This window comes from Canis lupus, chromosome 3 (assembly GCF_011100685.1).
Source record: "Canis lupus familiaris isolate Mischka breed German Shepherd chromosome 3, alternate assembly UU_Cfam_GSD_1.0, whole genome shotgun sequence".
In the NCBI taxonomy this organism is placed as follows: domain Eukaryota; kingdom Metazoa; phylum Chordata; class Mammalia; order Carnivora; family Canidae; genus Canis; species Canis lupus.
Genome location: NC_049224.1, coordinates 20,502,822 through 20,527,483, shown reverse-complemented (window position 1 = coordinate 20,527,483; position 24,662 = coordinate 20,502,822). Strand labels below are relative to the sequence as shown.

General features: G+C 34.1%; 1 protein-coding gene and 1 long non-coding RNA gene across 16 annotated transcripts in view; one reads left to right on the top strand and one right to left on the bottom strand.

Moving 5' to 3' along the window:
- The window catches only part of LOC111095145, a 60,584-nt gene extending 43,824 nt beyond the window's left edge, over window positions 1-16,760 (top strand). The window contains exon 2 of the long non-coding RNA XR_005356755.1: window positions 16,392-16,760. This is a non-coding gene — a long non-coding RNA (uncharacterized LOC111095145). The remainder of the gene's footprint in view (window positions 1-16,391) is intronic.
- The window catches only part of TMEM161B (transmembrane protein 161B), a 71,114-nt gene that overhangs the window by 16,232 nt on the left and 30,220 nt on the right, over window positions 1-24,662 (bottom strand). For 13 of the 15 annotated variants that reach the window (XM_038532387.1, XM_038532379.1, XM_038532384.1 and 10 more), the window contains 3 exons: window positions 22,204-22,287; window positions 20,165-20,262; window positions 15,530-15,686 (listed from right to left, as the gene is read on the bottom strand). In XM_038532387.1, coding sequence (XP_038388315.1) covers window positions 15,530-15,686; window positions 20,165-20,262; window positions 22,204-22,287 — 339 coding nt within the window. Of the gene's footprint in view, window positions 1-15,529; window positions 15,687-20,164; window positions 20,263-20,663; window positions 20,704-22,203; window positions 22,288-24,662 lie in introns of those variants that run through there. The other 2 variants (XM_038532392.1, XM_038532393.1) reach the window with 2 other exon arrangements.

Here is a 24,662-nt window from a genome sequence, read left to right as displayed (position 1 = left end):
CAATGTAATATTTTGTGATATTCCATCTGTTACTCATTCACAATTCTCCCTAAAATCAGCTAACATTATATCAGCTAACAAGTTTTCCCTAAACATATTTGTCAATCTTTTTCCTACTTTGGCTAATGGCTACTAACTTATTTACATGCAGTAGGAGTAGATCACTTCATTGCAAAAGTTGGCATGATTTTGTAATATTCAGCTTAAGGAGGACTGTCAAATTGATAGGATGTCAATTTCAATTAAAATGACTAATGAGGGTTTAACAAAGCACAGTTAGGTTCCACATCATTTTAAAATGTAATATGAATTGTTTTTAACTTTTCTACAACTAAATCATTACATATATCTTACCACTACTTTTTTCTTCACTTCCATAATAATATATTCATTTCAGAGTTTTTGCATTTATACTAGTATCAAAGACAAACACTGGTAATCTATAGTTGCTTAAAGTATAGAGACTTTTGCGGGGGGGGGGGGGGGGGGGGGGGGGGGACTATATACCCAAGATAGGGCCTGACAGTAATCAAAAGTCTCCAGTGAGGGGAAATAAAGGCAAAAACTGCCCCGTCATCAGTGCAAGCCTATGCCATTAACTTGGGTGAAATATATATTGTTTGTAATGAAAGATGCTTCTGAGAGGAAGCACACCTGTGTGTGCATGCAGGAAAAAAGCATTACAAAGCATTAACCTAAACTACTTTGCATAATCTAAGCTTGTGGGACAGTTTGCTAATTAACAAAAGTAACGAACACATTGTGGTTTAAATTTACATTATAATTTAGTTTTTAGTAGTTCAAATTACTAAATACCACAGACTTCTCTGCTTAAAACATCCTTCAGAGAAAAAACAAAGATTGCTTACTTAATTTACATTACACATGTAAGATTCTACTATACAATTTTTTAAATAGTGCAGTTATAAAAGCATAACCTCATTATATCTATGATTAAGTGACATTAATCACTTTACTAAGAGCTGAAACCAGGTTAAGTGTAAGCATTATGAAAGCAAATAATAAAAAAAAAAAAAGACTTTTTCAATAAATAGGACTACTGAAGCTTTTCACCCTGCAAATCATTGTTTTTCTTATAATGTAGTAGAGAATCTATCTCTGAGCACATATTCTAAGAAAGCAAATTAGGAACAATTTTACAAGTCTTTTAAACTTCATCCTAACTTTTAGCATTCAAGGAATGAAACACAAAACACTGTTTAAGACTGATGATGAAATTCTAGAATACAGATGCTCCAATTTTTCTCTAGTCTAGGATATTCTGATTCCGTTCATTGAACTCTTCTCCAAAACTTAAAAAAAAAAAAAAAAGAAATGACTCTGGTGACTCATTTTAGGAGTATCAAACACTATAGGTCTCTCTCTTGACATTATAACGAAGAGCTTACACACTGGGAAAGAATAAGGAAAACCAGAGTAAGATTAAAAACCAAAATACAACCCACCTCCCTCACCACCAAATCACAATTGAACTGCTTTTGAGATTTGCTATGATCTCTCTCATTGCCTAAGGGCCCTAAGCCCAGGCTGGAAAACCATGGCTTCATTTTTACTAAAAATGGATACAAGAAACTAGAGACAATTTCCAACTCCTTCACTTACAATAAAAAGCAAAACAACATCTTAGCCAAAAGTGGTATCAAATGACCAAAATGAAATTTCTCAAATATTACACCCACTGCAATACTTTGTTACCACAAAATAATTTCAAAATATGTCAACCTTCAATGGAAAAAAACAAAAAACAAAATTAGATGCAATCTAATCCAGGCAGGAAGCCTAATATTCCTCATATCACTACCTAAAGTGTTATATCTCTGCATCTACAATTCATATTGAATACCAGATGATTCTTACTATTCAGTCCCATATTAGAATAAAACCTTCCCATAACCCACAGTATAAAAAACACATACGTTATTCAGAAATGTAATATTACGATATGACTAACAAACATTATGGTCAAGTTTTCATTCAACAATCCCCAAGCCTCCACTTAAATCAGAATGGTATATTTACCACCTCCTAAATGTAACAGCTATAGTGTCTTAGATCACAACCTATTATCTGAACTACCTTATTCCCTTCCTCCTACCTACTCAAGCTCCACATCCTTTATGAAGCTTACCACTAACTCTCCAGCCCGGACATCCTGTCTTCTGAACTCCTAGCAATCACAACTATAATTCACCTGCTATGTATGTCATATGCTTTTTTCTTTTTTTAAAAAAAGTAGGCTCCACATCCAGTGTGGAGCCCAACATAGGGCTTGAACTCACAGTCCTCAGGATCAAGACCTGAGCTGAGATCAGGAATTGGATGCTAATATGACTGAGTCAGCCAGGCTCCCCCCTCTATCATATGCTATCGTGAACTATAGTGTAACATAGATGGGAAGAAAGTATTCTCTAGATCTAGGCTGCCTGCCTGAATCTTGGTTCTACTCTTACAATGTGATCCTCCCTACATAAACTTAATTAACCTCTCTGTGTCTCCAATTTCTTCAGTTGTAAATGCAATTAATACATCTACAAACTCAGAGGGCTCCTTTGAATATTAAAGATTTCACCCTGAACTTTATGGTCAACTAATATTCGATAAAGGAGGAAAGACTATCCATTGGAAGAAAGACAGTCTCTTCAATAAATAGTGCTGGGAAAATTGGACATCCACATGCAGAAGAATGAAACTAGACCACTCTCTTTCACCATACACAAAGATAAACTCAAAATGGATGAAAGATCTTTTTTATTTTTTTTTTAAATTTACTTATGATAGTCACACAGGGAGAGAGAGAGAGAGAGAGAGAGAGAGAGGCAGAGACACAGGCAGAGGGAGAAGCAGGCTCCATGCACCGGGAGCCCGACGTGGGACTTGATCCCAGGTCTCCAGGATTGCGCCCTGGGCCAAAGGCAGGTGCCAAACCACTGCGCCACCCAGGGATCCCGGATGAAAGATCTTAATGTGAGACAAGATCCCATCAAAATCCTAAGAAGAACACAGGCAACACCCTTTTTGACTCGGCCACAGTAACTTCTTGCAAGATACATCCATGAAGGCAAAAGAAACAAAAGTAAAAATGAACTATTGGGACTTCATCAAGATAAGAAGCTTTTGCACAGCAAAGGATACAGTCAACAAAACTAAAAGACAACCTACAGAATGGGAGAAGATATTTGCAAATGACATATCAGATAAAGAGCTAGTTTCCAAGATCTATAAAGAACTTATTAAACTCAACACCAAAGAAACAAACAATCCAATCATGAAATGGGCAAAAGACATGAACAGAAATCTCACAGAGGAAGACATAGACATGGCCAACATGCATATGAGAAAATGCTCTGCATCACTTGCCATCAGGGAAATACAAATCAAAACCACAACGAGATACCACCTCACACCAGTGAGAATGGGGCAAATTAACAAGGCAGGAAACAACAAATGTTGGAGAGGATGCGGAGAAAAGGGAACCCTCTTACACTGTTGGTGAGAATGTGAACTGGTGCAGCCACTCTGGAAAACTGTGTGGAGGTTCCTCAAAGAATTAAAAATAGACCTCCCCTATGACCCAGCAATTGCACTGTTGGGGATTTACCCCAAAGATACAGATGCAATGAAACGCCTGGACACCTGCACCCCGATATTTATAGCAGCAATGTCCACAATAGCCAAGCTGTGGAAGGAGCCTCGGTGTCCAACGAAAGATGAATGGATAAAGAAGATGTGGTTTATGTATACAATGGAATATTACTCAGCCATTAGAAATGACAAATACCCACCATTTGCTTCAACGTGGATGGAACTGGAGGGTATTATGCTGAGTGAAGTAAGTAAGTCGGAGAAGGACAAACATTATATGTTCTCATTCATGTAGGGAATATAAATAATAGTGAAAGGGAATATAAGGGAAGGGAGAAGAAATGTGTGGGAAATATCAGAAAGGGAGACAGAACGTAAAGACTGCTAACTCTGGGAAACAAACTAGGGGGGTTGAAGGGGAGGAGGGCAGGGGGTGGGAGTGATTGGGTGACGGGCACTGGGGGTTATTCTGTATGTTGGTAAATTGAACACCAATAAAAAAAAAAGATTTCTTTGTAATTTTTAGCAAAAACCATGTTTTCTATGTAACAGAATAAAATCCTGAACTTTCAATACCAAAAAGATAGTATGGGAATGTATATAAGGTCAAACAGATTATATAATGATAAAAGAACTTAGTTAATTTTACTTCATATACAATTCCCAGTTATGTTTAAACTTTTTTAATCTTTTTCCATGAAAATCTAAGTTAGGAGGTACAGTAATCTACAAAACACAGCAGTGTTAGGTCAGGCTGGAAACAGGCATGAGTTGACTTCTACTTAAATAGAAATTGGATGCCCAACTCTCCACTCCCTGTGCAGCCAGGTAACAAACTTCACTGTGACTCCAGCAGAAGATGAAGATTTGGCCTCTGAAGGAACTCTGAATGTGAAGTAGAGAATTTAGATGAAGGTAACTGTACTGAAATCAGAATAAATGAAAGCCTGGATAATCAGAAGTGTTCTCGCCTTCCAAACATGTGCAGCAGATTCACACACTCAGGCAAGGAGATTAGATTCTCTTCTAGAGAAACCAAAAAGCCCCAAATAAAAAACCAATAAATAACAACATTATGGTCTACCCGTAACAAAACTAGCTTCAACATTACCAAGTTTTAATTTCCAGGAAAGCTAAGCAAGCCCTACTTACATACAGTTTCCAATTCACTTGTAGTGTCTCTGACTCTTAAACATGGAGGAAAAGCCTGGAATCCACAGACATTAAAGCAAAGATCAGAAAACTTTGTTAACAGATAGTAAATATTCTAGGCTTTGTGGACCATCAACGTCTCTGTAGCATATTCTTCTTTTTAATTTCTTTAAATAACCCTTTAAAACGTTAAAAACCATTCTCTGCTCAAGAGCTAAGACAGGATTTAACTCCGATGCAGCAGGCCAGTTTATCAATCCCTGTATTAGAGTGTAGCATCTTATGCAAAAGAGAAAAAAAAAAGCATTGGAGAAAAAGTAACTTGGAAGAAAGAAAGATGATACAAGCAGAATAAAAAAATTTTTACATGTAGGTTTTTATACACAGATATCTACATATAAGATATATCTGTATTTCATAAGGCTAACCAAAAACCAATAGAACACACAAAACAAATTTTAAAAGATTTGAAAGATAAAGTTGAGGAAAGTTCTATCAAGCTGAAAGCGTGACAAAAAGAGAGACCAATCTAAGAGGTACAGTATCTGACTAACAAAAGTAATAGACAGAAAGAGAACAGGTGGTGGAGAGATTACAAAAGAGAATAAGTTATCAAAGACATCATAAAAGATATTTCCAAACGCAAAGTTTCCAAATTAAAATAGCCTACCAAAAGCCCAGCACAAAAGAATGAAAAAAAGATTTCCAACAGAGTCCGTGATCACAAATCTTCAGAACCAAAGATTGTAAAAACTTCCTAAGAAAAATAAAATCATATGCAAAAGATTCCATATCATGACACTGTACTTCTGAAAAGTCAAGTTTGAGATTGAGAACAATGAAGTACTGTCTTCAGAATTATGAAGAAAAATATCGACGACCTGAAATTCTATATTTAGGTTAATGAGTACAGAATTAAGACACTTTCAAGACTGCAGTCTAAAACTAGTTACCGTGCATGCTCACTTTGGCAGAAAGCTCCACCAAAATATCTGAGCAAACCAAGAAAGTGAAAAATACTGAGTTCTGGAAATGGGAGATTAAACTTGGGAGAAAGGCAAAGAGAATTCCAAGATGATAACAAAAATAAGTCCCAGGAAGATGGGTATCTTGTAGGCCTGAGGGCAATCCCTCCAGGTAAAAGCTAGAGAATGGAGGTTTCCGGGAAGGATATCCTCACATGGAAGGAAGAGGGTGGGTGAACATATACAAGTTATAAGCAACCTTGTGGAAAACAATATGGAAAAGCAAGTGGAATTAATACAAAAATAATAATAATAAATGCAAAGAAGTGAATTTTTAAAAATTAATGAAAAAATGACAAAAGAAGCTATAGCACCTTATAATGTACACATATGAATAATATTTACATAGGTATAATAATCACTGAATATTGACACTTTTCAGTAAAACTGTAAATTAATTAAATTAAGAACATAAAGGAGAAGCACAGAGGATGCCATAATTTAAGAACGGAAAAATCCTCACCTATCAGAATTGTCGAAGTAACAGTAGTGTATTATATTCAGAAATACAAAAAATATTTTTAAAGGAAGATTTTTTTTTAAGATTTTATTTATTCATGAGAGAGAGAGAGAGGGGGGGGGGGGCAGGCAGAGACACAGGCAGAGAAGCAGGCTCCATGCAGGGAGCCCAACGTGGGACTTGATCCCGGGTCTCCAGGATCAGGCCTTGGGCCAAAGGCGGCGCTAAACCACTGAGCCACCCGGGCTGCCCCAGAAATACAAAAATTTTTTAAAGCCAAAATAACCAGCTAAAACAGGAGAAGTGGCAAGGAGGTTCAGGAAGCAGACTCCGTTTTTAATACGTTAAGTACTTTTGTCTATATAACCTATGTGTATATATTATTTGACAGAAGTTAACATTTCAAGAAATTCAATCTAGGTTTTAATAAAGTCTTGATCTACTACATACCCTCAACTCCAGAAAAAAGTACATTACGTCCTGGAGTTTAACAGAACCTAATCAACTATGAACCCACAGCCTAAAGCACGTATGTATATTTTACTAACCTTTCAATCTCATGCACTGAAATTATTTCCATATCTTATTAAAATATAGTGAAATGTTAACAGTAATTAATATTAATCAACTGTTAGAAATGTTTCGATGCTATGAAACACTAGCATCATAAAACTGTATGATTTCAATACACTCTAATCATCCACTGGTACAGACCTGCTGTATACACAACCCAGAAGAGAACAGAACAAATATTTAACCTATTTTATAAGAAGTAAACAGGCAGCTTTTCCAAGAGTTCTACTCTCCCTCCAAAAGAAAAAGACCTGAGTATTTTCCAGCAATACAGGACCTAAAAGTTTGTTCCTGGCCAGAAGAATTTTGTAAAGATTTGCTGAACCAACTCAAGTCTAACCTGGGGTTTCATTTTGTAGAATCTTCATGTTTCTTTTTTTTTTTTTTTCTTATAAAGACTTCATTTATTTATTCATGAGAGACACAAAAGGAGAGAGACAGAGACACAGGCAGAGGGAGAAGCAGGCTCCATGCAGGGAGCCCGATGCGGGACTCAATCCCGGGTCTCCAGGATCACGTTCCTGGCTGAAGGCGGTGCTAAACGCTAAGCCACCGGGGCTGCCCAAATCTTCATGTTTCAACTCAAAACTCAACTGCTTGTTTTACCAAACTTTGAGAGCAATGTGCATTTTATTCAACAAATATATAATGAGTCCAAAGTTATTAAGTAGTGTATAGTAGTAGACTAAAGAAAAACTTCCTATGAAGACAAAGACTTTTGTTAGCATTTGACATAACAGAATATAAAACCAGCTTATTTTTTTAAGCCAGGAGAAACCTACATTGTGATATCCCATTTAGAGTTCCTCACTGACAAATGTGGTAACTTTATTTTGAGATCATTTACAGAGACTGTCTATACTAGCTAACATAGTAACAAAGTTTTTTGTTGAGCTACTTATCAAATTTCTCTAATACCTACATAAATTATTTTGAAATAAGAAAAATCCTTTTATGCTCTAATCCCATGAATATGCTTATTAACCATAAGTCATTTATATAGAAAAATAATAGACTATACCTGAAATACTACAGGAATGGCTTTCAAAATGCAATTTCTTTTAGTTTCTTTAAATCTGTTCTTGCTTCATAAATTGTCCACAATTTACAAGTAAGATATACTTACTTTTGTCCTTTCATAAATAAATATAACCTGATAATGTATACCAAAAAAATTAGGCTTCTATTTACTGACAAGTATAGCAAAAAACACTAGGTAAAGACACAGCATTTCCTGATTTAGGATTTAATGGAAATAATAGTCAAGTACTTTATGAGTAAACTCTTCTGCTACCTTTATCTCGCTATTATTTTCACAGATCATTCTAGAAGTTAGGCTTTCATAAAGATTATTGTATTAGTAAATATTCTAAACTGCATATGCAAAACTACCAATGCAAGTAGTCATTTTTTTTTTCTTTTCCTTTTTATAATTCCTCAGTCCCAGATGAATGAGCCACATACTTTAAGGGCTTATTTTGCTTTAGATTACAAAATCTTAACCCCTGAAATGAAAAGAACATTAGGGATGGAATAAATTTTTTTCTGCCACATGGCTGACATTTTTAAAGTTCTAATATCAACATTTTTCACAACTAGAATTAGACAACTGTAACATGCAAATACCAAAATTTCAACCAAAACTTCAACAGGTAAGAAAAGTCAAAGACAAGTGGTAAGATTTAACAAGTAGGAAATTTTAAATATATTTATCTTTGAGCTGGCGAAAAGAGCTTTTAAATGATGAATAGGCTTAATTTTTAGATCTAAAATGGGAAATTTCTCTCACATCTAGGATAACAACTTAAAGAATATCTACTTACCAAGACACTGTTTCAATTTAGTTTCTACTTATATTGTTTTAAAGACTCAATTCCCATATTAAGAAAAGGTTTTCTATACCCTAACATCTTGAAATTACCTGAAGATATTTATAATGCTTTTTTTGAGAAGGAAAATAGAGATCACATTATAAGTATTTTGTTCACAACACACAAATCTAATGGATAAAACCTAAGAATAAACACAGATTTTCAGAGGTTTCTCAAAACTTTTTCATAAAATTCACGATTACCTTAAAAAAAAAAGATTTATTTATTTATTTATTTATTTATTTATTTATTTATTTATTTGAGAGAGAGAGAGAGAGAGAGAAACCACAAGCAGCGGGAGCTGCAGGCAGAGGAAGAGGGAGCAGGCTCCCCACAGAGCATGAAGCCCAATGTGGGGCTCAATACCAGGACCCCCGAATCATGACCTGAGCCAAAGGAGACACTTAACTAACTGAGCCACCTGGGCGCCCCTGATTATCCTTTTTAAAATAGATTGTGTTTCCACTCAACTAAGTTATTTTCATGTAAACTCAAAGTTTTCTACTCTGTGAAAGATTATAGTCTTGTTTTCGTGACCACTAACAATAAAACATTTTTTCCTATTCAAATAGCTAACCCTATTACATCTATTTTTATATAAAAAGCAACCAAAATACTCAAAGCACACTGTACTTTGCATTCTCACTGCAAAGAAACCTATAAACTATACCAAGAATCTGCTACAGTACATATACTATAATGAAAAGTACATTAATCCTTATAACCTCTCAAGTAAAATCTTTCTAAAAAGAATTGATCCTGTCTTCCAACTTAAAAAATACAATTAACTTGGACAACTTAAACTTAAATTTTTTTTTTATTTTTTAGAGAAGGTTCAATTACTTTAAAGAGAAAAGAAACTGAACTTAAATTTCTCTCAGATTTTTTTCTCTTTTTTTTTTCTCTCAGATTTAAGCAAAAACTATTATGTATGTTTAAAATTTGTCCCACAAAAGTTTACAGCCACCATTAACCTAACCAGATGGTGGAAGAGAACAACAGTCATAGATTTTTTAAAAGCACAAAACATAGGTTTTATTTAAAAATAAAAGCAAGCAAACAAAAAACTATTAACTAATCTTCTGTACTAAAATAAAGCAAAACAATGAAGATTATCCTTAAATTTTTAGATGTAGGAAGAAAATTATCACTTCCTAGCTAAAAGGGAAAAAAAGTCTTAATTATAAATTAATGAGCCAGAAATACTGGTTTTATCTCCCAAAGTAAATTCTCTTCATAACTCTAGGTTTCTGATCTGAAAGGCAAAAAATTTGGCAATATTAGTATCACAGAAGATCTCCAAAAGAAATAATCTTTGAAACATCATGCTATGTACAAATTTTTAACTGAGTACTTTGGCTTAGATTCAATTGCTTTTACTCTGTTCCTTTCTCACCAGGAGACTTGATAGCTTACGCAGTTCACCTCAGGGTTTTAGTGTTTCATTTTTCTTATTGATATGAAGCAGAACATTTTGTAAAGTAAGAATACAGTCATTTAGAATCCTTTAAGGTACAGAAAAGGTGACCATGTTGTGCTAAGTTTGCTTTGGTTGTCTATTTCCTACAGCAAACAAATGCAGCATTTAAGGTGCACACTTTAATTTACAAATCTACATATAGAATTGAATATTTAATACAGAAAACCTTAGAATTTATTTCCATTTAAACCATTCCCAACTTTTCACATTGTATGAAATTTGCATGTCTGGCAACCAAAGCAAATTAAAAATTTTAAGCATAGCCTTAAAAACATACATAATAGGGTTTTGTACCTTAAACTATCCACATTGTAAAATACAAGCAGTGTGGAAATGTGACTAATGATCCAGTCCTTTAACCAAATATAATAGGACTACTGAGAAGCTTTATCATTCTTTGTAGAATAGCTTTCTTCTCACTCAAATTCACGTAATTGACTCAATATTACTCTGTGATACAGCTTATTTGTAAGAAAAGGTTCTTTGAAAAAAAAAAATCCATAGATTGGTAGAAGTAAAACTTTTAAAAATTAAAATATAAAGGATTACTGAATTTTTTGTAAGCATCATTTTTACCTTTTGCTTTTCCTTTATTCATAAATGAAAATGATACACTTTACATTATAAAATCAGTAAACATTTCTCCACTGACTCTAAGACTTCACAGGCCATCATGCAGGAGAGACAATTTACAACTGTTCCATCCTCACTTTAAGGCTTTCTTTACCCTTTATCTTCCCCATACCATGTAATTTGGCATAAATGGACCTGGAACACACACACTTGGTCAAATAAGGTGGTTAGAATTATAAATGGGCAAGGGAGTAAAGCTGAAAATTAGTTAGGGTTTAGGAGTGAGACCAGAAGGTATGATAGCTGAGATGCATGTACAACATTGCTGAAACAATACACAGCTATGACAAGAGGCAGGCCAGTTTTACATATAAGAGTTGAAGATTTCAGTGTCACACATTAAAAAAAAAAGAAAAGAAAAAACCTCATTCCTGTGCTTTTTAGAACTTTCAAGATTCTGTAGAAGTTATAACTGTGGTTCTATGTAAGGATGTCAAATAAAACGGATGGGGAGGAAAAAAAAAATGACCATGAAATAGAACAGTTTTCCTCCTTACTTTTAAGTGAACCAATTATTTAAGTTTATACATGTCTAAATTTGGGACCATTTTAACAAAGGACAATTTATCAGTAACAACTGCAGAGAATTTCTGAATCAACTGATGTATGTGTGACTCTGGAATTAAGTGGAGCTATTGTCCTATGTAATCAATGGAGACATGTGTTTGACTAATAAGTAGGCACATACAATAAGAAAATAAAGAGAAGCCAGGCAGAGGTCATTGCAGTTATACACTGTTCATATGGCGTGAAAAGCAAACCAGATATGTTATAACTAAGATAAAAGGCTATAAACAGACTCCTCCCTGGTGTTAAATCTGGATAGCTGGCATTGAATTCTGGTTTCCTGCATACCACAGAAGGCAGTAGGTCATTTTCTCACATGCCACAAGTTTGAAGGGGAATCACGTACCTAAACATACACACAATTCTACTTTCCTTCTTCTTCTCTATCCCCTTTGTGGAGGGTTAAAGTTGGCAGAAAATAGCTTTGATTCTAAAGCCCTTCAGCACTTTCTGTCTTCTCTAGGATGGCGAGACAGCCAGCTACCAGATTCCCGCAGAGATGCTATTGTTTGGTGCATTTCACGAGTGCACTACTTAAAACTAAGGAGAGGCAGTTCAGTACTGAAGACTGTGTGGGACCTTTGCTCTCACATTATTAGGCATTACTGAGTGAAATGAAAGATGAAATTTATTCACATAAACAATAATCTGAGTAGCTGGGAAGAGGTACATCTTTCTAATTTCTCTGGTAAATTGGAATTAAGAATTATATAACATTAAATAAAACTGGGTATCAAATATGCATTTCTACATAAATACCACAAACACCATTTCAATATCAGACCATCAACCATGATGAAAATTAAGACAGGAACATTCCAAAATAAGCAATATTTCAGAAAACATGAGAACTCAAAGTATGAAATAAACAACAAGGCATGTAGTCAGCTAGTGCTAATTATCAAGTTAAGATATTTTTAGTGTGTTTATATAACTTGACATCTATGGTTGGGTCTTTATTCTGACTGCACAGTATTTTTACATATTTAATACTATAGAATTAAAAAGTAATATTCTAACTGCTTCAACTAAATCTCCTCTTAAAATCAGTATAGCATGAGATACCCAGGGATGTTCCTCAATTGACACATATGATCAGTATTTCTATCCAGCAGAATACATACTTGGTGAAGATGTCAACTCTTAAAGACTTTGTTCTGGCTCTTCTGGTCTACATTATACCTCAATCAATCCAAAAGCATCAATAAGGAGCACACCGGTGTTGAATGTCAAATCATATCATATTTAAAATAGTATCCACTTGTAGTTTTAAAAGTTCAGTAGTCTATAGTTAAATATAAAAGATACAGGATATACATTTATTCTGCTTAATCCCAAAATCTGACTAACCATATAGCAAAGAAACGAAAGGCCATCAAAAACAAAGAATAGGAAAAGTTGACAGTTTCTAGAAAAGCAATGTCAACAAAAGTTTGGAAGACAGTCTGAATAGATGGACAACCACTAACTGATTTAAGCTTCTGTTTACTCTGCTCTGCTGGGTGTACAAGGGAGAAACCCAGTAAAAAGAAAGCCAACTCATTCATCAGCTCTGGAAAAGTAAGGAAATGAGAGATAGAGGGGACCTTTGAAGGAAAGGTTGCAGAACAAATGAAAATCAGATGACAGATTGAACGTCTATAATAGCAGTAATCAGACTTGGCAGATCTTGTCTCGCCTAATCATACAGATTAGGTCAGGGCCTTTCCCCAACTCTGGCAGAACCTAGAAGAAATACTATCTAAAGATGTTATATCAGAAAAGATTGGGCTTGGGGAGTACCATGCAAACCCCAGGGTGACAAAGACCTGAAAACAAGGGGCAGAGAGGGACCTCAGACATGCATTTAATTAATGCCTGTACATGAAATGCTAAGTCTCTGAACCTTCTCCAATCAGTATCCGTAACACTGGCTGTCAGACTTATACCCCAAAAATGAAAAAATGGACAATTCTTGTTGGAGAAAATGATAGACCCCAAAACCTGCACACACTGATATCCAAAAGTCCCCTCAAGGATAATGTAAGGTCCCTACTCAGTCACCTACAAAAAAGGCCACCAATCAACAAGTTCCAGCTACTTGCACAAAACTTCTGTTTTTTAAATGCCTCTTCTTGAATATAATAAACAGATAATCAAAGGTCATGAGACATTTAAGAACAATCTCTAACAGGACAATGATTCAAGTAAAAAATGGAGGGGGATACTCAGAAAATAACACAAGGTACAAATTAAAAGATACTAATATACTTGAACTAAAACGATATTAGACATCCATGACACAAGAATGCTAGGAAAACAGAACATCCAAAAGTCTTAAAAAAAACTGTTTTAATTGATATAAAAAATTCAACAGAAGGGTTAAGAGAGTAAATTAAGAGAAAAATCAAGAAAACACAGTAAGATAAATGGAAAAAGGGAGATATATTAAAAAACCATTCAAAGAACATGTCATTACTAAGAGTCCCTGAAAAAGATGACAGAAAACAGAATTTTATCAGAGAATCAATATAAAACTTCTGGATAAAAATAGCAGATTGAGCACATCCAGTGACTTCTGGTCTCTCCCTAATCCCCACCAAAATGACAGTATAAAGGAATTTGTTTTAAGTACATAAATACAATGAACGAGAAGAAAAAAGCAGTAAAATTCCTCTAAAAAAATGACATTACTGTATTTATAAGACAAGGTGAATTGGTAATGATCAATGATAGATGACAAGCCAGGAAGATGTGCCAAGTCCTCACTGACAGAGTGAAACGGCAACAGTTAAAGCCTAAAACTAACATCAAGCACGAGCTTTGTACCCACAGAGAAATAACAGCTGTAAACATCAAACAAAAAGGAGCTGTCTCTGAAAAGGCAGAAATGGAAGAGGAAATGTTTAATTTTAATAGAAGGGGGGAAACTGCCCAGTAATAAAGGATGAGTTCCCCAGATTTAAAAGCTAAACCTAGAATTTAACATAATTAATAATGAAAACTTCAGAACACCAAAAGAGAAAAGCATCTGGAGGGTGTATGGGAGGGGAAAGGGAGGCAAACGCCAAGAGCAAGAAGGCATCTACTTTCTCAAGAGCCTTCAAAAGTCCCAGGAAAAAATGCTTTTTTCTTTCTTTTTTTAAAGAATTTATTTATTCATGAGATACCGAGGGGGGGGAGGAGAGAGAGAGAGAAAGAGAGAGAATGAGGTAGAAACACAGGCAGAGGAAGAAGCAGGCTCCATGCAGGGTGCCTGATATGGGACTCAGTCCTGGGACTCCAGGATCACGTCCTGGGCCGAAGGTAGATGCTCAACCACTGAGACACCCAGGGATCCCTACTATTTCTTTCTTAGAATTTGTATTGAGCCAAACTATCAACCGAGTATTAGGGAAAAAAAAATAATTTCAGGCATGTAAGATTTCAAAAGTAAAAACCATGGCATCCCTTTCCAGGACACTATAGGAGAATGCACTCTGACAAAGGGCTGTAAAGCAAGGAAGAACACATGTTGTGATCCAAAAAAAGGCATAGAGAATTCTTAGGAAGACAGTGAAGAAAACCCCAGGTTAACAGCTATGCAGTAAGTTTACACAATTGAGAGCTCCAGAGGATACTCCCATGGCAAAACAAATAGAAATGATGTACTTTAACTACTGAGGTTTAGATTTCTTCAAAAAAGTTTAGCATATTTAACAAGATTAAAAAATTGTTCCAGTAAGGTGATAAATAGCTATAATATTTTCATTGGTATCACTAAAACTGACTGATGATTTGGTAAAACATTTGTTTCCTTACTATTTTGGGAGAACAGAAGGAAGAAAAAGGAAGGGGGAGAAAGGTGTAATAATCTAAAATTAAAGAAACATCATTATTACATAATATTTATACATAAAGAAGAAAATCTTGGAATACATAAAACAAGGTAAAGTGGTTCCTCTGTGACATGAAATTCACAAAAGAAAGCAAAGGCAAGGAACTGGCATCTTTTCTTGAATTTCATTTTTTAAACTATCTACCTCTACTTCGAAAGTCTTTTCTATTAAGTAAAGAGGATTTCAACAACAAAAAAATATTCTCCAATGATCTAAAGTTTTTTCGAATCAGAGACAAGATCTAATTGTGTTAGCTATAAAAGGAGTAAAAACTTATAAATTAATATCAATGATGTTTTGAAGGATACACTGCAAAAGATAAAACAAGCAGGCACCAGACTAAGCTGATATTCATTTCCTGTGTGGGCTTCATAAAATTGTAGTAGACTTCAGTTACTAGATACACAACTGTAGCAGCCACTGTGAAATCCACCAGCCACTGGTATTCTGGAAAATAATGCAACGCTGAAAAATAAAGGTTAAAAATAATAGTTTACTTAAACTTTCATAAATAAATAGCTAAGGAGGATTATCTGTAATTAACTAAACATGCTAGACTTTATTTACTTGTTGATATGCAATGTAAGGTTTATAAATACAAGAATCAAAAAATGCAGGAAACAGATTAAGAATGTTGATGCTTAAAATTTAATTTTAATACTTCCTAATTTTTTTTAAACCTGGAGTAATTACCAAAAATTATTTAAACTATTGTTAAAAATATATGATTGCAAAATGATCTGGTATCTTCTCAGCTGATTATCTGTTTTTTACAGAAATTAAAAATCAAGTATGGGATGCTTGGATGGCTCAGTAGTTGAGCATCTGCCTTCAGCTCAGGGCGTGATCCTGGAGTCCTGGGATTTATAGATTTAGAAATCTTTATAAATAAATAAATAAATATCAAGTTTTGGTTCTTTTTTTTTTTTTAAGATTTTATTTATTTATTCATGAGAGACAGAGAGAGACAGAGAGAGAGAGGAGGGGGCAGAGACACAGGCAGAGGGAGAAGCAGGCTCCATGCAGGGAGCCCAACATGGGACTTGATCCTGGGTCTCCAGGATCATGCCATGGGCTGAAGGCAGCGCTAAACCACTGAGCCACCCAGGCTCTCCAGGTTTTTGTTTTTGTTTTTGTTTTTTTTAAAGATTGTTTTTACTTATTTTACAGAGAGAGAAAGCATGAGCTGTGAGAGGAGCAGGAGAGGGAGACAACATCCAGTAGACTCTGCACGGACTACAGAGCCTGACTCAGGGTTCATTCAGTCCTACAACCCGGAGAGCACGATCTGCGCCAGAACTGAGAGTCAGATATTCAATTAATGGAGCCTCAAGATTTTTTTAAAGAATCTAAAGTATGATACTTTAACTTGAGGACATAACTTGGTGTACAAAGAGAAGTTTACTTATACTTTTCATTTCTGTGAAGTAGGAGAGTTGAACTTTGCCAGTTATTAACTGCATGCACTAAAGGAGGATTAATAATTCTGTGATTTAATCAGATTAAAATAACAATAAATACACTTTTTATTCACTCGTATGTTCCTGCAAGAAAAACTGATGAAATGCCTGTCGATTTTCCATAAAACCATATCCCTTCCAACAAAGGGTTTGCATTAAAATTAGCATTCTCTGATAGTAAGTATGATTCCATCTCCCTTTTCATCTCAGATATTCTGGTTTACTTTTACTTGAGTACAGTCCAAAGTATCAGCATCATTTTGTAGAAGATGTTTTGAAATGTGGGAATAAGTCACACACATAAACAGTAATTTCTATGTTCCCACTGGTACATAATAAAATGATCTACATTGTTATAAAAAATTTTATTTGTAAAATATAATATCTGAGAATATTTTAAAATCATGCATTCACAGAAAAACTATTTTGAAAATAAAATACCACTCAAAGCATAACTTATTTAAAATATCAAAACAAACCAATTAAACTTACATTTCTATAAGACAGCAAAAATTCTACATCCTTTTATGATTGGGTAAGTTTTTAATATGCTTCAAGTTATTTTAACTGTTAGGTTTTTTTGTTTTTGGTGATAAATATAATAGCTTATGAACATCAAGTCTAAAGATTTACCCTCAAGTAGTTGAAAGAGTCTCACGCTCTAGTCACATCACTTCTCCTCTAATAATCACCCTTTACAATGACTTTCCAGACAGGGAAATGGGTAGAATAGACAGATAAACAAATATCCATTTGGGTATACAAATATCCATTTATCTAAATGAGTAGACAATATCAATAATTTTAGGCTTTCAATTTTTATTAATAACTGAATTAAGTGTTCCAATTCTTCATGCCCACATTCACAGAGGCTTCCTCCAGGGAATTCACTCAGAGCAAACAGCCAAGTGACATATCAAATATTTTTGTGTTTTAAAAGGTTCTTATAATCAATAGCTAATACAAATTAAGACACACTTTAAAGATACTTAGTGGGATAACAATAATATATACACATTCAACAAAAGTACAAATTATACATATGCTTGGCTATATATTTAACACAAGTATTATATTCTTTTTCTATTCAATAATATAATTAACTATGTGCCTTTTATTAGGCTACTGGAATCAAAAGAAAACTCAGAGTTCATCAAGCCTCGTGGTTTGCCTTAAGCTCATGAGTGTACCTTAAATTTAGGGAGAAAACCCATTACTTTTACCTAAACACACATACTTAGCATCCATTCACAAATGATTACATAAACATAAATAAAACATCTCCCCATTATTCTATTCTTGAAATTATGTGGCCAGTTGTTAAACTAGTGCCATTTGCAATTAGTTTTAAAACTGTACAAATGAAACAATATATTGAGTAAGTTGTGTGCTAAGGCCTTAATTTAAATCTTTTTTTTTAAATTTTATTTATTTATTCATGAGAGATACAGAGAGAGAGAGAGAAAGGCAGAGGGAGAAGCAGGGTCCATGCAGGGAGCCCGATGCAGGACTGGATCCTGGGACTCCAGGATCATGCCCTGGGCTGAAGACAGCTCTTAACTGCTGAGCCACCCAATCTCCAATTAAAATCTTCTTAGGTTCATTACCAATTGCCTAGTTCTAACCGGCTCTACCACATTTGGTGTGTAAACCATACCAAATTAAATATTTAACTCTAGAAGTTCAAAGAGTTAAAAAAAAAAAAAAAAAGTCCATTACAGTTACATATCTCACAGAACTGGAAGGTTAGTAAAAGTAAAGCATTTAAAACAATGCCTGGTAAATACTCACATTTAAGCCATTAATAAAGCTAATAAGCTGGTAATTAACTATTTAACATCAGTTATTAGAAAAGACAAAAATTTGCATTAGAAATTAGGGAGAATGTGTATATATTCTTGTATTTACACATCTGTGAACATTTTATACAAGTAAGTCCACATAAAAGATTAGTAAACTAATGTGACAGTCAAAAAGTCAAAGTGCTTTCAAGTATTTTAAATTTTGCATGAAAAATAATTAAAAAGAAAAAAGAGGATGATATAACCAGTCCCAACACAGTTGTAATGATACTGATTTATACTGTTCCTCGTTGACATTTTTGGGTTCCAGGACACTCTTTGTATATATATATATACACACATACATAAAAAAAAAAAATCTTAAAAAAAAAATCTTTGTAAATATAGAATCAACTTTCAAATATCTTGAAGCCATTTTGTATCACTAAATAATTCTACATGAGATGCTACATGAATCTACTAAGGTTTTTCAAGGGTGGTTATGACTTAGCCCATGAAGGACCAATTACATAATGATATTTGTACATTACCAAAATTATTTTTTAATGTTATTTTTATTCTTCACTTACCATGTAAACCATTATTTCTCAAACCTGATCAAAAGTCAGAACCACTAAGAGCATTTAAAAAAAAACACAAATTCAAATGAGGAGATGAGTACTACGTGTTACACTATATGTTAGCAAATTGAATTTAAATAAATTAAAAAAAAAACAACAATAACAAACAAGAACAAAAACACAAATTCCCAGAACCCACTCTATATTTACTGGATCTCCAGGGGTAGAAATGAAGAATCTTTCTTTTCAAAGAGCTGCTCAAGTGATTCTGATGGTCAGGTTTGAGAATCAGTATCACCTTAGATGCCACTCTCTTAGAGGATTCAAATAATTTCACATAAATTTTAAATATAAAATCATTATAGTTAGGGATCGTGGGTGGTGCAGCGGTTTGGCGCCTGCCTTTGGCCCAGGGCGTGATCCTGGAGACCTGGGATCGAATCCCACATCGGGCTCCCGGTGCATGGAGCCTGCTTCTCCCTCTGCCTGTGTCTCTGCCTCTCTCTCTCTCTATCATAAATAAATAAAAATTAAAAAAAAAATCATTATAGTTATTATACCATTAAAACATTGGGATATAGGCGGAAAAAACTACATAACCTAACAGAGATATCCTGTAAGTAAGAGTAAATCCTGAATAAGTTTTCTGATTCCTATCTATTTCATTTCTCTAAAGTCATTTTCCTTTCTACTAAACATAAGCATAAAGTTCAGTCTTGTAAGTACAGGTAATTAAACACAAACACACAAATGCATTTCTGCAAGCCACATCATAGAAGGAGCAGAATGGTATATAAGGTAAGAAGTCTAGAATTCGAAATAATGAAAAGTGACTGTGATCTCAACATAAAATAGAAACTGTGCAACAAACATGTAAGTCAGCCTCTTCTGAAAAATGGGAAAAATAATCCTTAGTACAGGTTAGGTGAATAGAAAAAAAAATTCAATTCAGTGAAGTCATTTTGAGCTTCTAAGTTCTGAAAAAGATTTCATATTCTATAAAATGGACTTAAAGATTAAAAACCAAACAATAAATCTAGCCACAATAGATAAAATGAAACTTTCACTTAGCATAGTATAAAATTGAGATTTACAGAACATTTTATCAAGATTTCCCTTACCTAAAGTATCCACTTCTGTAACTGACTTTGTTTCTAGATGGAGGTCAATATCCTTTGGAATAGTTAGTGGCTTACTTTCAATGTGACCATTATATTTCCTATAAAAAATGAGACAAAAGACACAAAAAACAAGTTACCTATACTGTTATCTAAGTGCTTCTATCGACTAATCACAAATGGGGTTTTAAATTTCACAGTAAAAAAAAGAATTTCTAATATTTCAGCAAAAAGGAGGTAAAATATAGTCAAATGTAATTTTTACAGGGGAGACTACAAAATATGGATGTAAATTATTATGTGAATATGCAGATTACCAGGGAGTTACCTAAATTAGTGACATAATCTTGACTACTAGCTTAATATTTCACCCACTCTATTCTGTAGATTTAAAGACAACTAACCTCTTTTTCTTTAGGTACAAGAATAAAAACAAATCAAAAATTAAAGTAATGCCATTATCACATAATATTTAAACATATTGAAGAAAACTTCAGAATACCTAAAAGGGTAAAGTGGCTCCTCTGTGACATGAAATTCCCCTAGAAAGCAAAGGCAAGGAACTGGTATCTTTCCTTGTATTTCACTTTGAAACTATTACTTTAGGTACAAGAATAAAAGCAAATTGAAGACAAAATGTCTTTCTCTTGGAAATTATACATATCCACACATACATATAAAAAGACCTATAGCTATAAACAAGTCAGAGTTGAAGAAATATATTAAGATTTATATGTGTAAGAAATTCAGTCATGTGAAAGGAATCTGGAGTTGCTTTTACTGAATCACAAATGGGGAAAATAAAAGAATGCTTCAGGTGCACATGTATCATTCCCAAATTTAAGTTTTAAAGACAATCACGCATACATAGAAAGTAATAAATTTAAGTTTCAACAGCAGTAATTACAATACCAAGAAACAATTTTCATTTATTCTGGGAAAACCTCAGTAAAAATATTAATTCATGTCAGTAAATGAAAAAATAATTATTGCTACCAGGAATAAAACAGTGTCATTTTTGTATCTTTTTTGTACATGTACAGCCTTTTTAAAATAATATAGAGGAGGGCTAACACTTAATATTCCAATGATCTTCAAGGTATATTTGCACCAATAAGTGTAAAAGAGAATGGTAGCAAAATCAGAAAAGTCTTTTTAGAATTTCCTATTTCATGACAAATAATCATTAATGTTTAAAAAAAAAACTTTAGCACCTACAAATGCATTAGCCCAGGTTAATATAATTTTTATGATACACATGAGAAATTTGGTGATAAATTTGTTGTCACTGACATTTTGTAATATATTAGAATCATACTTTCAGGTTCTAAGAAGTCCTCCCCAACTGAGGACACTAAGGTCCATATAGAGAGGCTAATTATCATGTACTTTCCTTGAGAATTCAATTTAAGAAGAGATATAAAATTTTAAAGCTGGAAAGATCCTTCAAAATTACTATGTTTGGTCCTTCCATTTCACAGATAACGCTGCTGTGGTCCACTCAAGGAGTTTATTAGCAGGAAGTTTTCTTCATAACTTAAAATGCCAATATAATATTCAGCAACTGAATGGGACCTAGGAAATTATACTGCCTACATTTTTTATTTGAAAAATGAAGAAAAGAGGTCAAAAGCAGGCAAATTTGCCCAAAATCATAATACTGAATAACAGCAAAACCTGGAAAAGAACCCAAATCAACAGGTAAAAGAGTTATAGGGTCAAAACACAGGCTCTGGTTTTCTCCCCAGTCAACCTCCACCAAGTTTTAGTATGATGGCTACACTGTTTTCATAATTTAAACACAAGAATATAATTAACCATTCTTAAGTAAAACAATCACTTCTGTGCTCATATATTAAATTATTACATACTCGGTTTTCTTAAAGCATAATTCAAAATTATCTTAGATCATGAGTTTTAATCTTGAATTTTTCGATGCTCATAGCATTAGCAATAAATGTTCCTTTAACCAAAGTACAAAATATCTTTACATAAATTGTATCAAACACTTAACACTTTATAAGCTCAGCAATGTAACTTACCTGTCTTTTCTGCTTTTCCCTTTCTGCTGCTTCCCTGCAAGAATTCTTAATTCTTCTTCTGTAGGATGTTGATACCATCTCAAACTAAGAAAAAAAGAATCCTTTTAAATAAAGGAATTAAAATCACCAGAATTATTCATTTACTGTACAAATATTTATTGATTTTCCTATTTGTGAAGACACTGAAGGGAAATCCCAGGTGAAAAACTCTAATCTGAATTAGATACTACTGCTTACGCCTTAAAAGGGTTTCAATTCAAATCCAGCACTTACCAAGCACTTACTAGATGCCAGACCCTGCAATGCTGTTTATAGATATATTTCTTATAACTGACAATTATTATTATATATTAAGGCTAATAGGTGTACTACTAAAAGTAAATGGACTCTGCAGGCAAGCTGGCAGGAGCACATTAGAATTCTCCACCTATCCTTCATTTACACAGAAAGAATGGATAGTTGTTTTAAAAAGCATCCTTTCAATGTCCTCAAAACTACAAGTAGTCTTTGCTTACCTTTCCTATCTTCCCCTCCTTTAATTTACTTGGAGAATTCTCAAACTTTATGTAAGTTAGGGCTCCAACAACTGTGTGTACGTATTCACCTTTACCACACCATCAAAATACCCTGAATGAATCACTTATTCCCTCCCAAGCACTACTCCCTTGCTCATTCTCAATTTCCTGTCTCACCTGAATTTCCTATCTACCAACTACCTAAATTTGATATTCAGGTTTTATCTTCAGTATGTCCTCTCCACATATTTGTCATTAATTCTATTGTTTAACTCTTAAAATTCTAAACTTCTCTGCCCCCTGTAAGAACCCGAGTTCAGCACATGTGCCTCTCTAGCTCTGACTACTACCAACACTCTCTAACTGGTCTCCTTGTCTTTCCTGGACACTCTCCTAAATGCATTCTGATCCCAACTCTAGTTATCTTTCCGTAATGTAAATGCTATCAAGGTAAATGCCTGTTTAATTCCTTTCCAAGAGTCTTCACAAGGTAAAGCAGTGAGTAGGCAGCTAGGCAAAGACTTTGATCAAGGCTCTGTTCTTATAAAGGAGAAACATACACCTAAAATTGCTAAACCTACCAATTTTTCAATCACAAAAATCTAAATTTTTAAAGTAAAATATCTCAATTAAAAAATGTTAGCAACTGATTTGCTGTTTTTAAAAAACACTGCAGAACTGGCAATTTGAATAATGACTGAGCATCTGATGATGTTAGGAAATTACTGTTAAAAACTCTTAAACTCTTAGCTGTAAAAACAGGATTATAGTTATTTTTAAAAGCTCACATATTTTAAAGATATACACAGAAATATCTATGAATGAAATAATATTTGCTACAAAATAGTATGTTGGGGGTAGGAGAGATGAAGGGGAACACAGATGAAACAAGCTGACCACCAGGTGTTAACTGTGATATGTACATAGGAGATCATTATAATCATCATATATTCACTGTATTGTTATGTTTACTCTTTGTTTGAAATTTTCCATTAAAATCCGAACTGTAAGGCCCAAATGTGCATAGGATTTGTGACCTATTTCCAAAGATTTTCATGATCTGACTACTATCTATTTTACCAGACTCACCTTCAACAATTCCCCTGTTGAACATGACATTCTAGCTAACTAAACATTTTATTCCATAAATTCATTCATCCCTTGATGTTTCTGCATATATTCTTCTATCTGCTTATAAACATCTATGACCCTATCTGGCAAACTTCTAATTTACCTTTTACTATTTATAAGGCAATTTGCCCTGTGGTATAAAAAAGAATGTATCTGGTCATGTCCCCAGTTCTGGACAAAGAGCTTTAAAAGCCTTTGGAATTTCCTGAGTGATGGGGGGGGGGGGGGGTATCTTTGTTATGTTAACTAGGGGACTCCTGGTGGACCTTCAGGTAACTTCAGGATGGTGGCTAATTACCAGAAATATCAACTATGTGATTAGAATTGGGATTCTTAGACATACAATCTGCAGGAGGGAGATGGAGGCTAGAAATTAAGTTCAATCATGTGTCCACGTATTTAAAATCACACCTATGTAATGAAACTCCATAAACTCTCTGAACAATGAAACTCAGAGGAGCATCTTGCTTGGCCAAAACACTAATGTACTTAGAGGATGACAGGCCCCAACTCCACAGAGAGGCCACAGAAACTGTTCTTCCCAAACCACTTACTGTATCATCTTTATAATAAAACTATAATCATAAGTATAGCACTTTCCTGAGTCCTAGTTGTTCTAGCAAACTATTGAACAGGAGGGGTGTCATAGAAACGCCCCAATTTGTAGCCAGTAGTCAGTTTTCAGAAGTATGGGTGGCCTAGGGATTCCAAGAACTTGCAGCTAGTATCTGGAAGCGTAGGCATTCTTAGAACTTTTGTCTTTAACCCATGGAGTCTACGTTAACTGCAGGTAGTGTCAAAATTAAATTGCAG